Source organism: Pseudonaja textilis, chromosome 4 (assembly GCF_049901715.1).
Source record: "Pseudonaja textilis isolate UNSWEBS1 chromosome 4, rPseTex1.2, whole genome shotgun sequence".
In the NCBI taxonomy this organism is placed as follows: Eukaryota; Metazoa; Chordata; class Lepidosauria; order Squamata; family Elapidae; genus Pseudonaja; species Pseudonaja textilis.
In genome coordinates, this window is record NC_141993.1 from 60,009,918 (window position 1) to 60,025,958 (window position 16,041).

At 33.8% G+C, this 16,041-nt stretch overlaps 1 protein-coding gene across 2 annotated transcripts in view; it reads right to left on the bottom strand.

Annotated features, from left to right (window-relative positions):
* The window catches only part of SLC25A36 (solute carrier family 25 member 36), a 31,829-nt gene that overhangs the window by 13,684 nt on the left and 2,104 nt on the right, over positions 1 to 16,041 (bottom strand). The window contains exons 1-4 of one of the 2 annotated variants that reach the window (XM_026701505.2): positions 14,127 to 14,366; positions 7,874 to 8,035; positions 3,799 to 3,876; positions 403 to 503 (exon numbers count right to left, since the gene is read on the bottom strand). In XM_026701505.2, the coding sequence (XP_026557290.1) occupies positions 403 to 503; positions 3,799 to 3,876; positions 7,874 to 8,035; positions 14,127 to 14,167 (382 nt within the window). In that variant the 5' untranslated portion in view covers positions 14,168 to 14,366. Of the gene's footprint in view, positions 1 to 402; positions 504 to 3,798; positions 3,877 to 7,873; positions 8,036 to 14,126; positions 14,367 to 16,041 lie in introns of those variants that run through there. The other variant, XM_026701503.2, reaches the window with a different exon arrangement.

Here is a 16,041-nt window from a genome sequence, read left to right on the forward strand (position 1 = left end):
CGTATGTATATTTATCTGCAATTATATGGCTACTGTTTTGTAAGCCCATGAAATAATGCAGCTTCTTTAAAGAGTTAATGGAAATACGTATAATGCTCCTGCATGCTACAAATCACCATTTCCCTTACTCCAAATCCCTGAATACTCCTACAAACTGTGTCTACCTGATTCACTAACTTGGGAGTTATGAAGAAAATAAAATACTTTCTAACTCAATCTTCTATCAATGATTGTAGAAAGCATTCATACACAATCAGTAGATTTTCATATACAGTATTTTAGTCATTGTATCTTCATTATATTCTGAACTATTTCCATTACTTCTTTAGGTTTCATTTATTATTGCAGCCATTTCATTAATAGCTTTTCAATAGATTAAAGCAGGAATTCAAAAATCCTTACCTGCCACTCCAGCTGAGGTCATATGTACTTGAGTAGAATCTGGCTCAAATATGTTATTCATAATTTCTTTGGACTTGGAGTAAGTTGCAAAATATAGCGCTCTAAAAGTAGAACAAAAACAGTTAACCACAACATAGCTATGCTTTAGACTAGTATTAATAGTTATGTTGCAGTAATAAACAATGTTCCACAGTAGTGTTTCTTGGGTGAAGTGTGTGGAGGTGCAGTTTTCCGTTCACCATCTCAGCTCGTGTGAGTGAACTGGCAAGACTCACCACCTCAGTTTCACCTCTTCACATAGACTGACAGCTTGCTTCCCATTTCTACACCTGCTTCCTGAAGTGGTCTCTGCCCATCAGCTGGTTTGTGAGAATAGATCAGTGGCAGAAAACTGGTTCATCAATACAGGCAGGTGATAATATAAATGCTCATAAACACTCAAGTAATTCAAGTAATTAAGAGATGTCTAGTGCAGTTAACATTCTGGAGGTTCTCATATGTTCAGCTAAGTGGAACTATGTCTGATAAAACCAATTCGAAGAGAAAAGATAGTAAGAGATTTAAGCAACAAAAATGGGAATTTATAGAGAAGATAAATATTTATAGAGAATTAATGTTCAGAGATTTCTTGTTGAATAGTATTCTTTAGCAAGTTGTATTAAGATTTATTATTATAGGACATATGATAATAAAATAATTCATGATACGTAACATGCTTAATTTAAAAAGGCCTCTAAAATCAATGATATGGGAGAGCACATATGTGTGGGGCTATAATAATTATTTTATAATATGAATTTCCAATATTTTTTGAATGTTCATTTAAATTTGAGAAATTCAATTCTAAGCTTTCAATATTTAAAAAAGGAAGTACTTAGTTATACTACTGACATATTAAAATTTGAATGTTAAGGATTAGTATTCCACTATGTCCAAATTCAATTCTAAGCTTTCAATATTTAAAAAGGAAGTACCGTATTTCCCCATGTATAAGCCACCCCTTTTTTCCAAAATTTTCAAGCCCAAAAAGTAGGGGGGTGGCATATACAAAGCAGGTACACTTTTTATATGTGAAAAATGCATAAAATAATAAAGTAGGAATAAACTGGTTTTCCAGCAGTATGCTATCCTTTTTTGTAAAAATTGTACGTGATGATACAATTACGAGTGCGAGTACGCGATAGAAATGCATACGCTAGGCATCGGCCTGAATGCTTCGTTCCTACTCTCGTTCCGATGCGTAGATTGCTAGCGTCGCCCGCACCGCTTTCGGCGTCATGACCGAAGTTGTAGATCTAGACGTCGAATTTTGTTTCTTTGTAAAATTTCTTTCTTCATAACTTGTTTCTCTAATAAAATATTTTTTTCAAAACTTCACAGTCCAAAAATTGGGGGGGTGGCTTATACAAAGGGGGTGCTTATACATGGGGAAATACGGTACTTAGTTATACTACTGATGTATTAAAACTTGAATGTTAAGGATTAGTATTCCACTATGTCCAATAGTTAGGTATATTACTATAACAACATTGAACATTTAATGATATTTTAACATAAAGACTTTTAAAATAAACTTCATAATCAATAAACCAAATTATTATTTTGCCATACATAATTGTACTGATGGTTTGGAAAATGCTGTCCACAGAGGTTGTGATCTGAATAAATTAATTCACACGTCAGAACATTAGTTAATGCCATTAACTTTGCAAACATGTTGCCTTTCACAAAATGTGATAAAGTGGTTGTTTTACGTGATGTAGTTAGCAACGGGGAATTTGAAATCAGTGGTGTATGCTATATATGTTATAAAACAGGCCTCATTATGTCTTATTTAAATAGAGAAGTGCTGTTAAAGCTACTCAGCAATGTTTAAACAAAACATAATGTATTTGTCCAAAGTTGATGACTTGAAAAGAAAAGCATTAGAATTTATTCATAACCCCAAGAATACACAAACAAATGGACAAGCATAATACAAAAATTGAAAAAAGTCCAAAATTATATTTTTATTCAAAAGTGAAAGAAACATACAAACTAGATAATATATTTTTCAGGCTAATTCCCATTTCTCTCCAACCTTTTGATTCCTATTTTTGATATTCTATTCAAGTGTTGTATGTTCCTTATGTTTACATAAAAGATTATATAAAGGATTATTTTTGCCTACTTTTTTCTTCAATGCAGTGAATAATGGATTATATAAACTAGTTGCTAATTAGAAAATTTAATTAATAAGTCCTGCCTTATTCATGGGTTAGGTTTACATTTCTTTTAAAATTCATTCACAGATAATAGCAGCCAAAATTGCAACTTTAATACTGTAGTGAAATCTTTATTAAACATATACACACAATGAGAAGACATGGTGAACTTAAATCTGTCAAATGTATATAATTTTTATTAATGTGATGGCAGCTTATGATACTACAAAACTAAGCAGTACGTCATATGATTATGAGAACCGTAAGTACATAACCATATTCATAATAAGACTAAACTAATATTGTCTCCAATGCAAGCATCTAAAAGGAATCATGTTGAATCAACTCTTGGTGTCTCAAAGCTTTTAGACAAGTGGATAAGTTGCAAATTAGACGTGCCTGGATAATTCAAGTCTCTTATTTCCTGCAAACAATGACTGAAGTTAACTCAGAGGATAATCCATTTTAGGATGCTATACAAGGCATTCCAAAACTGGGCAGGCAACCATATGATTCATTCAAAGAATTGTTTCTTAGCATGCTTTCTCCTCTGCCATTATAAACTGTTTGTTGTTCATGGTTCATTCCACTCATTCATCTTCTATAGAGGAATAATGAACTTAATATCTACACGAATTCTATATTGACTATCACTCTATAGATCTGATCTTATTTTGTACAATGTGAATTACAGGGAACTGATATTCTGATTTCATGAAACAAAAGTTTACTAAAATTGTCCTAAATAAAATGGCATGTACCTATTTTACTACGCAGTGTAAAATTAAAATTAACTGTACAGGTAGATATTTACGTATATATCTCAGTTATATAGTTGCAAGACTTAATGACATTTGTTTACAGAAAATTTCAATTCCCAAATTAGAAAAAAATACAATAGCATGTATTATTGTTTATATGGTTTCCATTATAGTATATTTTAACTTGAGAGTATGATGCAAGTTTACATGGTTAGCATTTTTGCCAGGATTCATAAGATGACTATAAATATTAAAAGTATAGTTTGCATCATATTTATATTAAAAGTTCAATAATTATCACTGAATAGTGATAATAAGGATAGAGAAATAGCTTCCCAACAAGGAATGCCCAGTGACTTTAAAATAATGAAAAGCATTATAAATTTCTATTATCAGATGAAATAAGCCAAATAATTTTTTTTTCAGTTTACCTGGATGGAGCCACGCCTACCAAGTTAGGACCTAGTCCTCTGAAAAATGACCGGGGACCTTCATTTTGTAAGATCATCCTGTGAAAGAAATACATATATGATACCATAGATTTAAGGTCAGATGGAGAGATTCCAGTTAACCCAGTTTACAGAATATCTGTTATACAAATGTTGTGGTTCCTATATGGAATATGCCACTTCAGAATGGCAGTGATCCAAGCAGAAGCTGTGATGTTAACAAAACTAGCATTGCTTGTCTCTGGCAACTACGTTTTTTACCTCAACTTCCTGTAATTATATGATATAGAGAAATGGTGTGGGGCTATCTGTCTCCCAAGAATATATTTTACCAAAGAGAATAAGAGAAAGATTTTAGGATACTATAGTTAATCGAAAATGCAGTTCACACAACATTTCTCAACAAAAACTATAAGCCATGAGCCACCATATGATATGGTCCTAAAAACAAGCAAAGCAATAAGCACCTGCCAGGAATTAAGAACAAATTAATAGTTATGTGCCACCTCTAGTGTAATGAAAAGCCTGAGAATATCAGTTAAATCATATCAGCTAGGATGACTGAAGAGAATCACTATTTTAATATATTTTCCTTTAAAATCAGTCTGCTGAGCTTTAGACCTAGGATTCCATGTTCTAAGTGTGTCCAAGACCCAGTTAGATGAAAAAATTGCTGCAAGTCTGAACCTGAAATATCAAGTATTCTGTAGCAGTTAAAACACATATTCTCTAGTTTTAATTTTGTCTGTGTAATCTCATTGACCACAGACAAGCATGCATATAAGCAATGTGGTCCAAGTTTTCAGAAAATGCCACAGAAGAAATATTCTACTATGGATAATTATTACCAATTATCTTGTAAGCTAGGAAATTTCCGGGACCAGCTTCACTTAGATTTGCAGGAGAAAATTGGCCAAATGTTTCAAGGACAGGCACTTTGCTTGCAACAGTGGTCTTTGTAAAGAATATCTTTTAATATTTTCTAATTATTATTGGTGACCCACACAGTGTCATCTAACACTGAAGTGTTAGTTTCAATTGTTAAAATACTGTGTTTCTGAATATTTTCAGAGCTAGTTTATAAAACTCTCAAAATTAACATTATCTAATATCAACATGCTATATACCGCAGCATATTTACCAATAGTGTTCTGTATTATCAGAATGTCTTTAAAGTATTTCTTGTACAAATAGAAATACAGGGTGATGACATGAAGATTGAGCAAACTGCAAACAGTATTTAAAAAAAAAAACCTCAGTTGTAACTGTTTAAACATACAGCCCAACAGCATTATGCAATAAATTATAGTAGTTTCAAATGTCAATATTTATTCTTGGTAACAACATTGAAAATAATGATCCTCCCAATTTCTCCTCCAATTGTACAATCAAAATATGAAGTTTCTCTTATAAGAATTGCTTATAAACAAATTTGGTTCCTGCAATGCTTTTAATCCACCTGAAGAAAATTCAGAGCTCTGAAATATGTTGTGCAACTGCATTCCTGAATGATCATGTACCTTTAATTATTTAGAGAGTTAAGGTATGATTTTGCAATCTTAGCCATCAGGTGTATCAGTACACAAGACAAGCAAGATCAACAAGAATATAAATTTTCTGCTGTTAATTTAACTGTAGTTGATGCTTCGCATGCATTTCTCTCAAACTAAATATAATTTATCTGAAAGTTTCTTCAAACCGCAGAGTGTGAGGAATTTTGGGAAACTTCAAAATAATGCCCAATATAACAATTAATTCCTAGCTTAACTGAACTATCTTTGCTAGTTACAGAAAGCTGGCAATCATTTATGGATTGTGAACTTCATTGCATCAAATGGTAAATCATTATTGGTTTTATTAGTAGACTCCGTCTACTGAAGTACTGACTGAACAGGAACATACATGCAAACCCAACTCCACTTCCCAAAATTTCCACTCATTGAGCCATTGGCTTTTTAAAATTGTGGGAAAATATCTGAAGGAGGCCCTGTATTATGTCCATTTGAATACAGACAGAAAGAAATCCTTAGCTATTTTTATTCACATTCTGCCAGTGTGAAAGATCTTTTCAAAATACTTTTAAATCTCCTTACTCATGGTGGATAATCAGGATTCAAACAGTTTAAAAAGCCAATGACTGGTTTTTTTTTAAACCTTAACAAGGCTATCTCCAATCTCCAGGTTGAGACATATTGGCTGCAGCTAAAATGTGTACCAAATGAATTTAGGAACAAGCCAAAATAATTACACATTTTAACAACAGAAATAAAACTTGTAGTTGAGGAAAAAGAACATTTTTAGAAATATCAGATTGTTTCTAGTTATTAAACTAATTGCTGACATCCACAACGGCTGATGTGTGTGTGTGTGTGTGTGTGTGTGTGTGTATGTATGCATGTATGTAATCAAAGAGCTTTCCTTTATTCATTCAGCAAGAGCAAGATAGATGGTTTTTGGCTGGCAGTACACATTCTAGTTCAGTTAGATCACTTATCCTAAATAAAGGATAATGCTGGCTAGTTTTCCAAAATCTTTAGCTTCTGGCTTTGACATATACCATGTAAATAAATAAAACAGAATTAATTCTTATGATTGAAGAAATAATTGTCCACAAGATTTCAATAAGTGAATATTAACCATAGTATCAAAAACTTGTGAAACTCTCTACTTTGCAAACTAAAGGAATAGGTACCAAGATAAAGATGATAATATGGACAGCTGCACTTAACTTGAGAATACATTTTATTTTAATTGTCCTTTTAGAATTTATTCTTGTAAGATACTTAAAATGAATTTATGTAATAGTAAGAGGTGATGCTATTCAAAGTGAAATTCCATGTCTATACTCTATAACAGTGGTCGCCAACCGGTGTTGGAAATGCCAGCACATATTTCCAGCATGGTCTCCTCTGTTCCGAAGCAGGATTGAGTGCATTAATCAAGATCAAGCGAGGTACTAATACCACTCTATAAAGCCTTAGTAAGACCACACCTAGAGTACTGCATCCAGTTTTGGTCACCATATTATAAAAAAGATGTTGAGACTCTAGAAAAAGTGCAGTGAAGAGCAACCCGGATGATTAGGGGATTGGAGACTAAAACATATGAAGAATGGTTACAGGAACTGGGCTTGGCTAGTCTAGTGATGAGAAGGACCAGGGAGACATGAAAGCAGTCTTCCAATATTTGAGGGGCTGCCACAGAGAGGAAGGGGTCAATCTATTTTCTAAAGTGCCTGTGGGCCAGACAAGGAATAATGGATGGAAACTGAACAAGGAGAGATTTAACCTGGAAATAAAGAGAAACTTTCTGACAGTAAGAACAATCAACCAATGGAACAGCTTGCCCTTGAAAATTGGGGAGTGCCATCACCTTCAAATCCTGGCTGGATTTCCTTTGGTATGGGGGGGGAGAGACCAAATGCCCAGACCAAAAGAGCTCTGAGGAAGATGGGCTCCTAATAACCAGCCTGTTTGTGCAGGCAAGAGCTCGAGCTTTTCTGGGGTCAGCACTCTGGTCCCTTTCGGCCTTCTCTGGGAGAGACCCTTCTCTGCTTGGAAGGAGTGGGAGAAACCTGGAGCTTAGCCTCGGGGGGGAGTCTTCTTATGTGGAGGCCGAAGGGGAGGGTTGTTGCCTCGTTATTAGGAGCCCGTCTTCGTCGGAGTTTCCAGTCCGGCCCTCCTTCCCTCCCCAACTCCAGGTAGCCACACCTGGCAAAGGAGAGAGAGGTTTCCTCTGACTTGGGGGAGATATGAGATGGCTCTGCTTTTTTACTTATATATTATTAAAATTATTTAAATTTAAATTATTAAATATAATACTAAATTTATATGAAATATAAGAATTAAAAATTTTATATTAAATATATTATCTTTTTTAATAATTCGTATTAGTGGCCCTCGGGATTTAAAAGTATGAGTTTGGTTGTCCCTGAGGTCCAAAAGGTTGGCGACTCCTGCTCTATAAAACAGGTCACCTAAACTTGTTCTCTATCAAATATTCCTTACTTAACTTAAATCCTTATTATACACAGAAGTAGGAAGAAATAGGTGCTCACTTAAAGCAATGGAAAGCCCGTGGAGAAACTCGATTAACACTTGCACCATTCACAGTATTCAGCTGAACTTCAGAAATGTAGAGAGTAATAGATGAAGATTGCAATCGTGTTTTCAGAACTTCTAGTGGACATGTCAGGATTGCAGCTACTGTGCCTCCACATCTGCAAAGAAAAAAATTGGGATTATCTCATTGAGATATATATTCCTTTCATAAAAATTCAATTTTATATCTCTCCTTCTTAATAGTCTTATAATTTTCACTAAAAAGACTAGTAATATTCAATAGGAAATCTAGATCAAGCTGAAACATACGTTTTCTCAGCCTCAGCTAAATAAGACTATTAATTTAGATGCTATAGTTATAAAAACGTTACTTCTTTGTTTTACATAATTTCTACTAACTTCCAAAACTCAAAAGAAATTTATATAACTATATCAAATAATATGATCAATTCTATTATACTTCATGCAAACTGGTAGTCCACATCAACCTCTTATCCATCAAAATCTCTGAAACAGTTTTGTCTTCAGGGGAGGATGCTATTGAGATTTCTGGAAACAAGCTTTTCCATGGGAGCATATTAGAGATGAGGAAAAATACTCCTAAACCTATTTTATCCAGTTACAATTTAAAATAAAAAATAGAATAAATCATCCATTTTTTTTTAAACTGGCATATATTTATGTTCATTTCACTTTTTGTACTTTCTAGAATAGGAAAGAATATTAGAATTGAATTGAATCATTAATCTCTGCACCTTAGAATGTCATATTAATTTTTCAAAAAGCTTAATGTCATTCACACCTCTTATATTGAAACCTGTTGAAAGAACAATTATAGACATACTATCAACTATTACAATCTGCCCTGCAAGACTTCCTGCACATCACTACATTTTTATTTTGAATGTCTAAAACTGAATAGGGATTGTTTTAATTATTGAGCAGCAATTTTCACCATTTTCTCAGATTCAACTCTGGAAAGAAAGATAGAAATAGTTGGCAACCATATAATCAATACATAATCAATTATCTGAATCAAAATTCGTCCACCAGCAAAATTCCAAAATTAGCTTCACTAACCAGCATTCACACCTCTCTCTCTTTTTTTTTTTTTTTGCACCAATCCTGGCTTACTTTAGCTAAAACAATGAATTCTGTTTTGTTCTTCCCTTAAAGAAGACTTAAGGGGATCTCTGGGTTTCTAGTCTGGTTAAATATTCCTACATTTCCAATTTCTGTGAGCACTCTCAGAAAACTCAATACACATCCAGATTGATAAAATGACTGACCGATGGTAATATAGTTTCCTATACTATGATGATATGCAGTAAACCTGTGAGAAGATACATCAGGAAAACTGAATGTTCTTTTATTTGGTATCAGAATAAAGAATTTATTTTCTTTGTATGAGTATGTATATATTCATATAAAATGTCCATTATATATATAACTGTAATGCCCAAAACCAAATTAGCCATTTGTGTGTTCCTTCTAAATAAAGTTCAGTCTAAGTGAGTAAATAGTATATCTACAGAGTTCTAAAAGACATGTTAAGCTGCCAAGTACAAAAATTGACAAATGCAGGTTTTTAAATGTGAGACTTCATGTTCAATATGCTTTCTTTTTTAAAAAAAAATTCTTAGTTTATTTACTAAACTATTTCTAGAAACACAGGAAAAGAAACAGGAATATATTTAACTTAATTTTCTCATGAATGGAAACTGGTGATTTCCATAAATAATCTCATGTGTTTATCACAAGTACTGCATGACTGGGTTCCTTTTTTTTTACAAATATGACTTGTTAAACAAAGATGATATATATTAAATTTGTATAACTCTTTCATTACAGAAAGGATTTATCCTTTTTCTGCATTTATAAACAATTATTTCCACTCACAAAATATCACTTTTAAATAAGCAAATACAATGAGTTATCTTCTTTCACTATTGCATAACTACTCAGTTATCTACAACATGTAGATTTTCTGTCAGAACTTTTGAAAATATGTAGCAAGAATTACTATCAGTAAATTTAAAGAAGCCCAATTTCACATTTGGTTTCTAAAAATGGCAAATAAAGATTCCAGTGGAAATATATTGACGAACACATACCTTTTCTTAAAAAGGAATCACTTTTACCTTTGCATTTGAATCAATTGCACTAGTACTAGTGTATCAATAACAGCAAAGTAGAGGGCGCCTGCATTTATGGCATATAATTTAACTACTAATTTTTACCATGGCTTTTAGTGCTCTGAGCATTTTTTAAGTAGGAAAAAAGTATAAATTGCAAATATACAAATTTGAATATTACTATTTTTATTTTAATAAGTAACTTTTATTAAGATGTATTTCAAACTCAAGCTTGGAGTCTTGACACAGATAGGCTGGTAAATTGGCCAAAGTTCCAATTAGGACTGGAGACACCCAATTTCAAATCCCCATTCAGTAAGTTTAATAGAGGAATCTTTCAAACAAACATGTTTTGATACAATGCACATATTTATTTTTTAACATTTGGTAGTAGGATGAATTTGAAATCAAATTGATCTGTTTTCAAATTTCATTACCTTTACATGATAAGTTGAACTACAGAAGAACTTGCCTATAAGAAGTTTACCACTTTTATTTATGCAACTAATGCACTTTTATTAACATAATACATTACATTATTTGACATAATGGCATTTTTACCGTACTAACTAAATAATAGAGTACTAAGATTATAGTACTCTAAGGTTAGATAACTTAAACCATTAAAGATACAAAAAGGAAAGTATTACGTCAATATTAACTATCATGTCGGTGTTAATAGACATGAGATTATTTAACTTTGTATCCAGAACTAAATATAACATTAAAAACTACTACAAATTTAATCAACTATTTGTTGCACCAAATGGGCTTCTGCCTTACATTAGTTTCCACTGTAATGCTACTTATCTGTCTGTATTGAAAAAAATAAAGCAAATTTGACACTAACTAAAAATAAAAGAGACAAGAGAGAGGCTGCTTGTTTTCTAACTACCCATTTTCAGCTTCTTCTAACTTACTTTAAAAAGATTTCTGCCCTTTTAGAAGCCAAAGTGAAAACGTATATATACATTTGCAATACTGCACATATGGGAATCATTCTTGCTTAAATTTGATTAACTTCTGTTGTAAATATATACTGTTAATTTTCCTCCTGCTATCTATTCTACTGTTTTGATTTTGGTAACTCCTTCCTTTCTTTAGAACATGCTTTTTCCCCAGTTAAGATAGTTTTGTAAAGCAGTAAAAGTGGTATATTTTGACTTTATGCTAAAGCAAAATAAAAACTAGAGGACTAAAAACTAAAATAACTTTTGCTGGCTGCTAGTAATAAAAATACTTGGGACTGATAACTCTAAGCTACTTTCACCCTGCTCTGCACACGAACACATATTTTTTGTATTTTGCTGACTGAGGGATTAGGCAGAAGCCTTCAACTACTCTAATAACAAGGCAGTCAAGGTCTGTAACATACCTTCTGTACAGTATGAACTTTGACCAACTTTCTGAGAATTGGAAGCAGAAAAAAAATCCTACCATAGGAAATAACCCAGAATAAAAAGAAAAATGATAAGTTTTGAGAAAGCATATGCCTCTGTGATATATGGTTATGGTCTTTGTCCGCAAGAAAAAAGTACTACTGAATTAAGAGGTATAAGAACACTGGGGAAAATAGTATAACTGGGGGTGTCCATATGATGTCAAAAAGAGTGTTGTGTTATACTTGCATAATGATATGATGCATAAATATGTAAGGGACAAATTTGCATCGTCATGTTGCAATACACGCTTCCTCACTTGCCTGTCCTTGCCCCCGATGACATGACAGACAGAATGAATCAATCAAATTCCTAAAAGAATTATTGACTGTCCATGTAGACCATCTCCAAATATGCAACTACAAACCAGAAAGCGTTCAGTAGAGATTCTGAGTCATCCAGGTCACGGTTGTCCCAAAGGTGCTTTTTCAGGAGGCAGCTAGATTTTCTTGTCTCCCCCCCGCTTTTTTTTTTCTTTGAAGACGATTCGCTTCTCATCTTAGAAGCTTCTTCAGCTTTGACAGGATAGTGGGGAATGGAAGGATTTATATTCCTTTCAGGCAGCAAATGATCAGCTGTCTGCAAGGAATATAAATCCTTCCATTTCCCATTATCCTGTCAGAGCTGAAGAAGCCTCTTAGATGAGAAGAGAAATGTCTTCAAAGAAAAAACAAAAAAGTCCAGTTGCCTCCTGAAAAGCACCTTTGGGACAGAGATCATTCAGAAATGAAAAACTAATTGGTAAATCTGGGTGAAAAGAAAAAGAATTTAACATGTAGGTTTGTAATTTGAAACAAAAGCTTGAAATTCAGAGGCCTCAATTAAATAGCATGTGGATTTTGATAATTTAGAAACTAGCAGAATATTTCAAATTTTTGAAGAAAACGAATTCTACAAAATCATAGCTTTGATATACAATGCCACAATATCCTACTCTAAATAAAAACATCCTACAGATATTTTGAACCAAATAATCTAGAAAGATTCCCATACCAACCACAATAATGGCAGAGAACCATTATTTATGTTCAATTATCCTATTTATAGCCCTTGTCTGATTCAGATACATTATCTTTTGCACTATTTGGTTCCACGCTCTGTTCCTAACCTCAAAAAATAAGTATTTAATTTCAAAACATACAGCTACATTGCACCAAAGAATATTTTTATGCTCTAAGACTTTTCTGGTAATACTACAAAATCAGGATCAAAATCCATTTCATCACTAAATAGCAGCACAGAAATCTAACTCTTCCCAATTTTCTTTCAGTTGTCTGGATCTACCTATTTTGCCTGCAAGCCCTATATAAATCCAGAATTTTTATTACAACATGAGGCATCACAAAATTCTTTCAGGGAAAGTTATATTTATGGATGGAATTTAATTTTGCTTTGTATAAGGAAACCACTTCCTTTATCTTGAATATTCTCATGACCAACTAAAATATATTCTGGGCAGCTCAACATTTCAGGGCACATTTTGACTGTTTTTTGCAACACAATGAACAGTAAACTAGCCTGCCATATATTAGTTTTGTCGGTTGTGTATAAACTCACCATGCATTTGCTAATAGATCAGTTCATTCTTTTAACTTGGAAAATTTAGTTAAATAAACCAAGGTTCAGAAAATCAGCTTAAGTAAATCATGAATATGTGTGTCATCTAACAGACCTGGAAATATTATGAAAGTTGCAGAATGGCGAAATTTAATTTCATTACTGGAATATTATCAGTGAAGCTTTAGTCCCACTGAGGTCAGTGGGACTTGTTTCGCCATATATTAACAATGTCATTTGAGTTTCCTTGAAATGTTCAGGACTGTACTAAATCTGCAAAGCCCTTCTTTGAAAAATAAAAACAAGTGTATATGGTCATAATTTTTCATTCAATTGCCTTTTTACATATACATACATAAAACTACCCTCTAGTATTTGGTATTTCAGCTAGACTAAGTGGGCTGTATATCTGATAAATGATATAAGATTACAAGCCAAATTGTTGGAGTATATTATCTATTTCTTATTTATACAAGGTCTATAAACAAGAGCAGTGTTAGAATCAGTTGTCTCTGGATCAGCTTGAAGATACTACAGAAAGAAAATGCACCTACTACACTGCAGTGGATTATCTGATCGACTGTATATTTCAAGAAATCAATGTTATCCAAAAGAAGTAATTTTTATACGTTCAAATACGTTCCTAGTGTACATCTGTTTGCAAGTTAGAAAACATACTCCAGCCCCCAACAATAATTGATGAAGAAGAATAAAGAATGCAATAGGGAGAAAACTAGTCAATTCAAGATCATAACCTCTGCACAAACTAACTGAAGTTTTAACTTTCTTCCCTGCAGCACACAACATGAATGTTACAGATGTATCACACCATTTTATTTTAAATCTCCGTGAAATAGTAGTAAAAACCTGTATTACCTAATGTGAATTACTGCACGGTGACTTAAAAAGGGTTGAAAGTCAGTCCGAAATTTCTTAATTCCCACAAACTTCCATTCTATTTTGAGAAGAAAAAATGCCTGTCTATCCTATGCATAACACGCTTCCACACACTCCAGCAATTAAATGTCGTACGACACACAGAAGTTTTGTCTATGGAGCAGTCAGTCAATAAATTTCAAGGCAGGAAGGAAGGGAGGTTATCATAATATTTCACCTACCCTCCAGCAAAGAGATGTACGCAAATGTCTCTCTGGCTCATATTTTCATTCTTATCCCGCTTAAGATAGAAGACAGACCGAACGGGGGAGCCTCTTCCCACTCCGCTTTCTTGTTAAATCTGAACTGCGATGAGCACAAACTCGGAAGCCGTGACGCCGCTTCCTCAGAGACGCCTTAATCTTAAGAGAAACTCCGGTCCCAGCAGGAGAGGCAAGAGCAGCACCAGCCAAGCAGGCAAAAGCGCAACCGCCTAGCCTCTCGCTTCCAAGGCGAAACGAAGCCCAATATAAACAGACACGGCCATTGGCTCACGAACGACCGTGACATCACCGGCTGAAGTTGTGCTGGCTTTGTGCACGTGACTACCCGCTGAACTGTATACTGATGCAAAACACGAGCACCCCCCCCCCCCCCCCAAAAAAACCCAAACCAAAACAATAAAACTTCCTAAGTCAATTGCGCCGGGATAGCGAGCAAGAGGTGCTGCATCTCTAGTTTGCCTGGGAAGCGCATGCTTCCGCATTTCTTTTTCTTTTCTTGGGATCAAGGCCCCTTGAAGTCATTGGCTTTCACTTCCGCGTAAATATGCATCAGAGTGGCTTACAGATCCACGTGTTTGCAAGCAGCAGAGGAGTGTAGAGACTTTTTTCACATTGTTTCTCGCGGGTGGAGGAAAAAAGGGCATTGGAGCTATTCACTGAGATTCATATCCATCTCAATTTAAAAAAAAAGATATGAAGTATTAAAAAGTTATGAAGTAAGATAAGTTTTGCACAACCTGTTTTCCACAGCTAGCAAAACCATGATATTTAGTTCATCTAATTTTCTGAATCTATTGGGTAAAGATAGTTGGATATGTAGATTGATCAAACAGGTAGTGATGGTCTCAAACAATATCCAATGGTTCTAACTACACCATTGTTTTGGTGGATTTTTTAAATTTTTAAATATTACATAATATGGAATCAATATCTGTCCCATGTATGTTCACAATTCTAGTTCCTGCTATACTCCCATCAATTTTACTAATTTTGAAAGAACACAAGACATAGATGATACTCAGCTTTACAAATATCTCCTTTACATACTGTTTACCCTTCCTCATCCCTATGGAACTCAACATCTCAGATTGTAATTATTCCTTATCAACTTGTTTATGTAATTTAGGTCCAGGACCTTTCTATATTTCCCTTACAATAGTTGTACATTTCTAGTTTGTTACAAGATTCTCTCCCTCTATCCATCTCTTCAATGGATATTAGTTATTAGTTTTTTTAAAAAATGCATGGCCATCAGCTTTGGAAAAATTCTATCATTCCCCAATCCCAATTATCAAGAACAGGGGTGTCAAACTCATGGCCCGTGGGCCTGATGAGTTGCGTGCTGGCCACGCCCACTCCCATTTTAGCAAAGGGGAAAAAAGTCACTATGCTCGAGTTTGACACCCCTGATCAAGAGGATTAGACATTATTTGGAAATGATTGCATAAGCATTAAGGGACTTAGCAGAATAGGCCCTCAAGTCAGATCCATTAACAGCCAATTTTTGTGAACTGCTGGATGGGATCTCCCTTCTGTGTAAGTAGCCTTCTCTAGCCCAGCACTTTCAGATGTGCTGGATGACAACTACTCACATAGTATTGTTGGATGTTAAGGAATACAGTTCTATGGTTTTTTTTTAAAGCTTTATCTTATTTAAAAAAGCTTGATTTGATGATACTGTTTGCTATCTTTCTGCATTTTTTTCAGATATCTTGACAATTTACTGAAATGCATTAGTACTAATATCTTTCCTTTCAAAGTTTATGCTACCTTGATAATTTAAATGGACGGTATCTCACTTTTTAAACAAAGAAACTCTGAATACTATTTTAGTATAAGATACAAATTGGATAGTGTTAAAACATTATCTAAG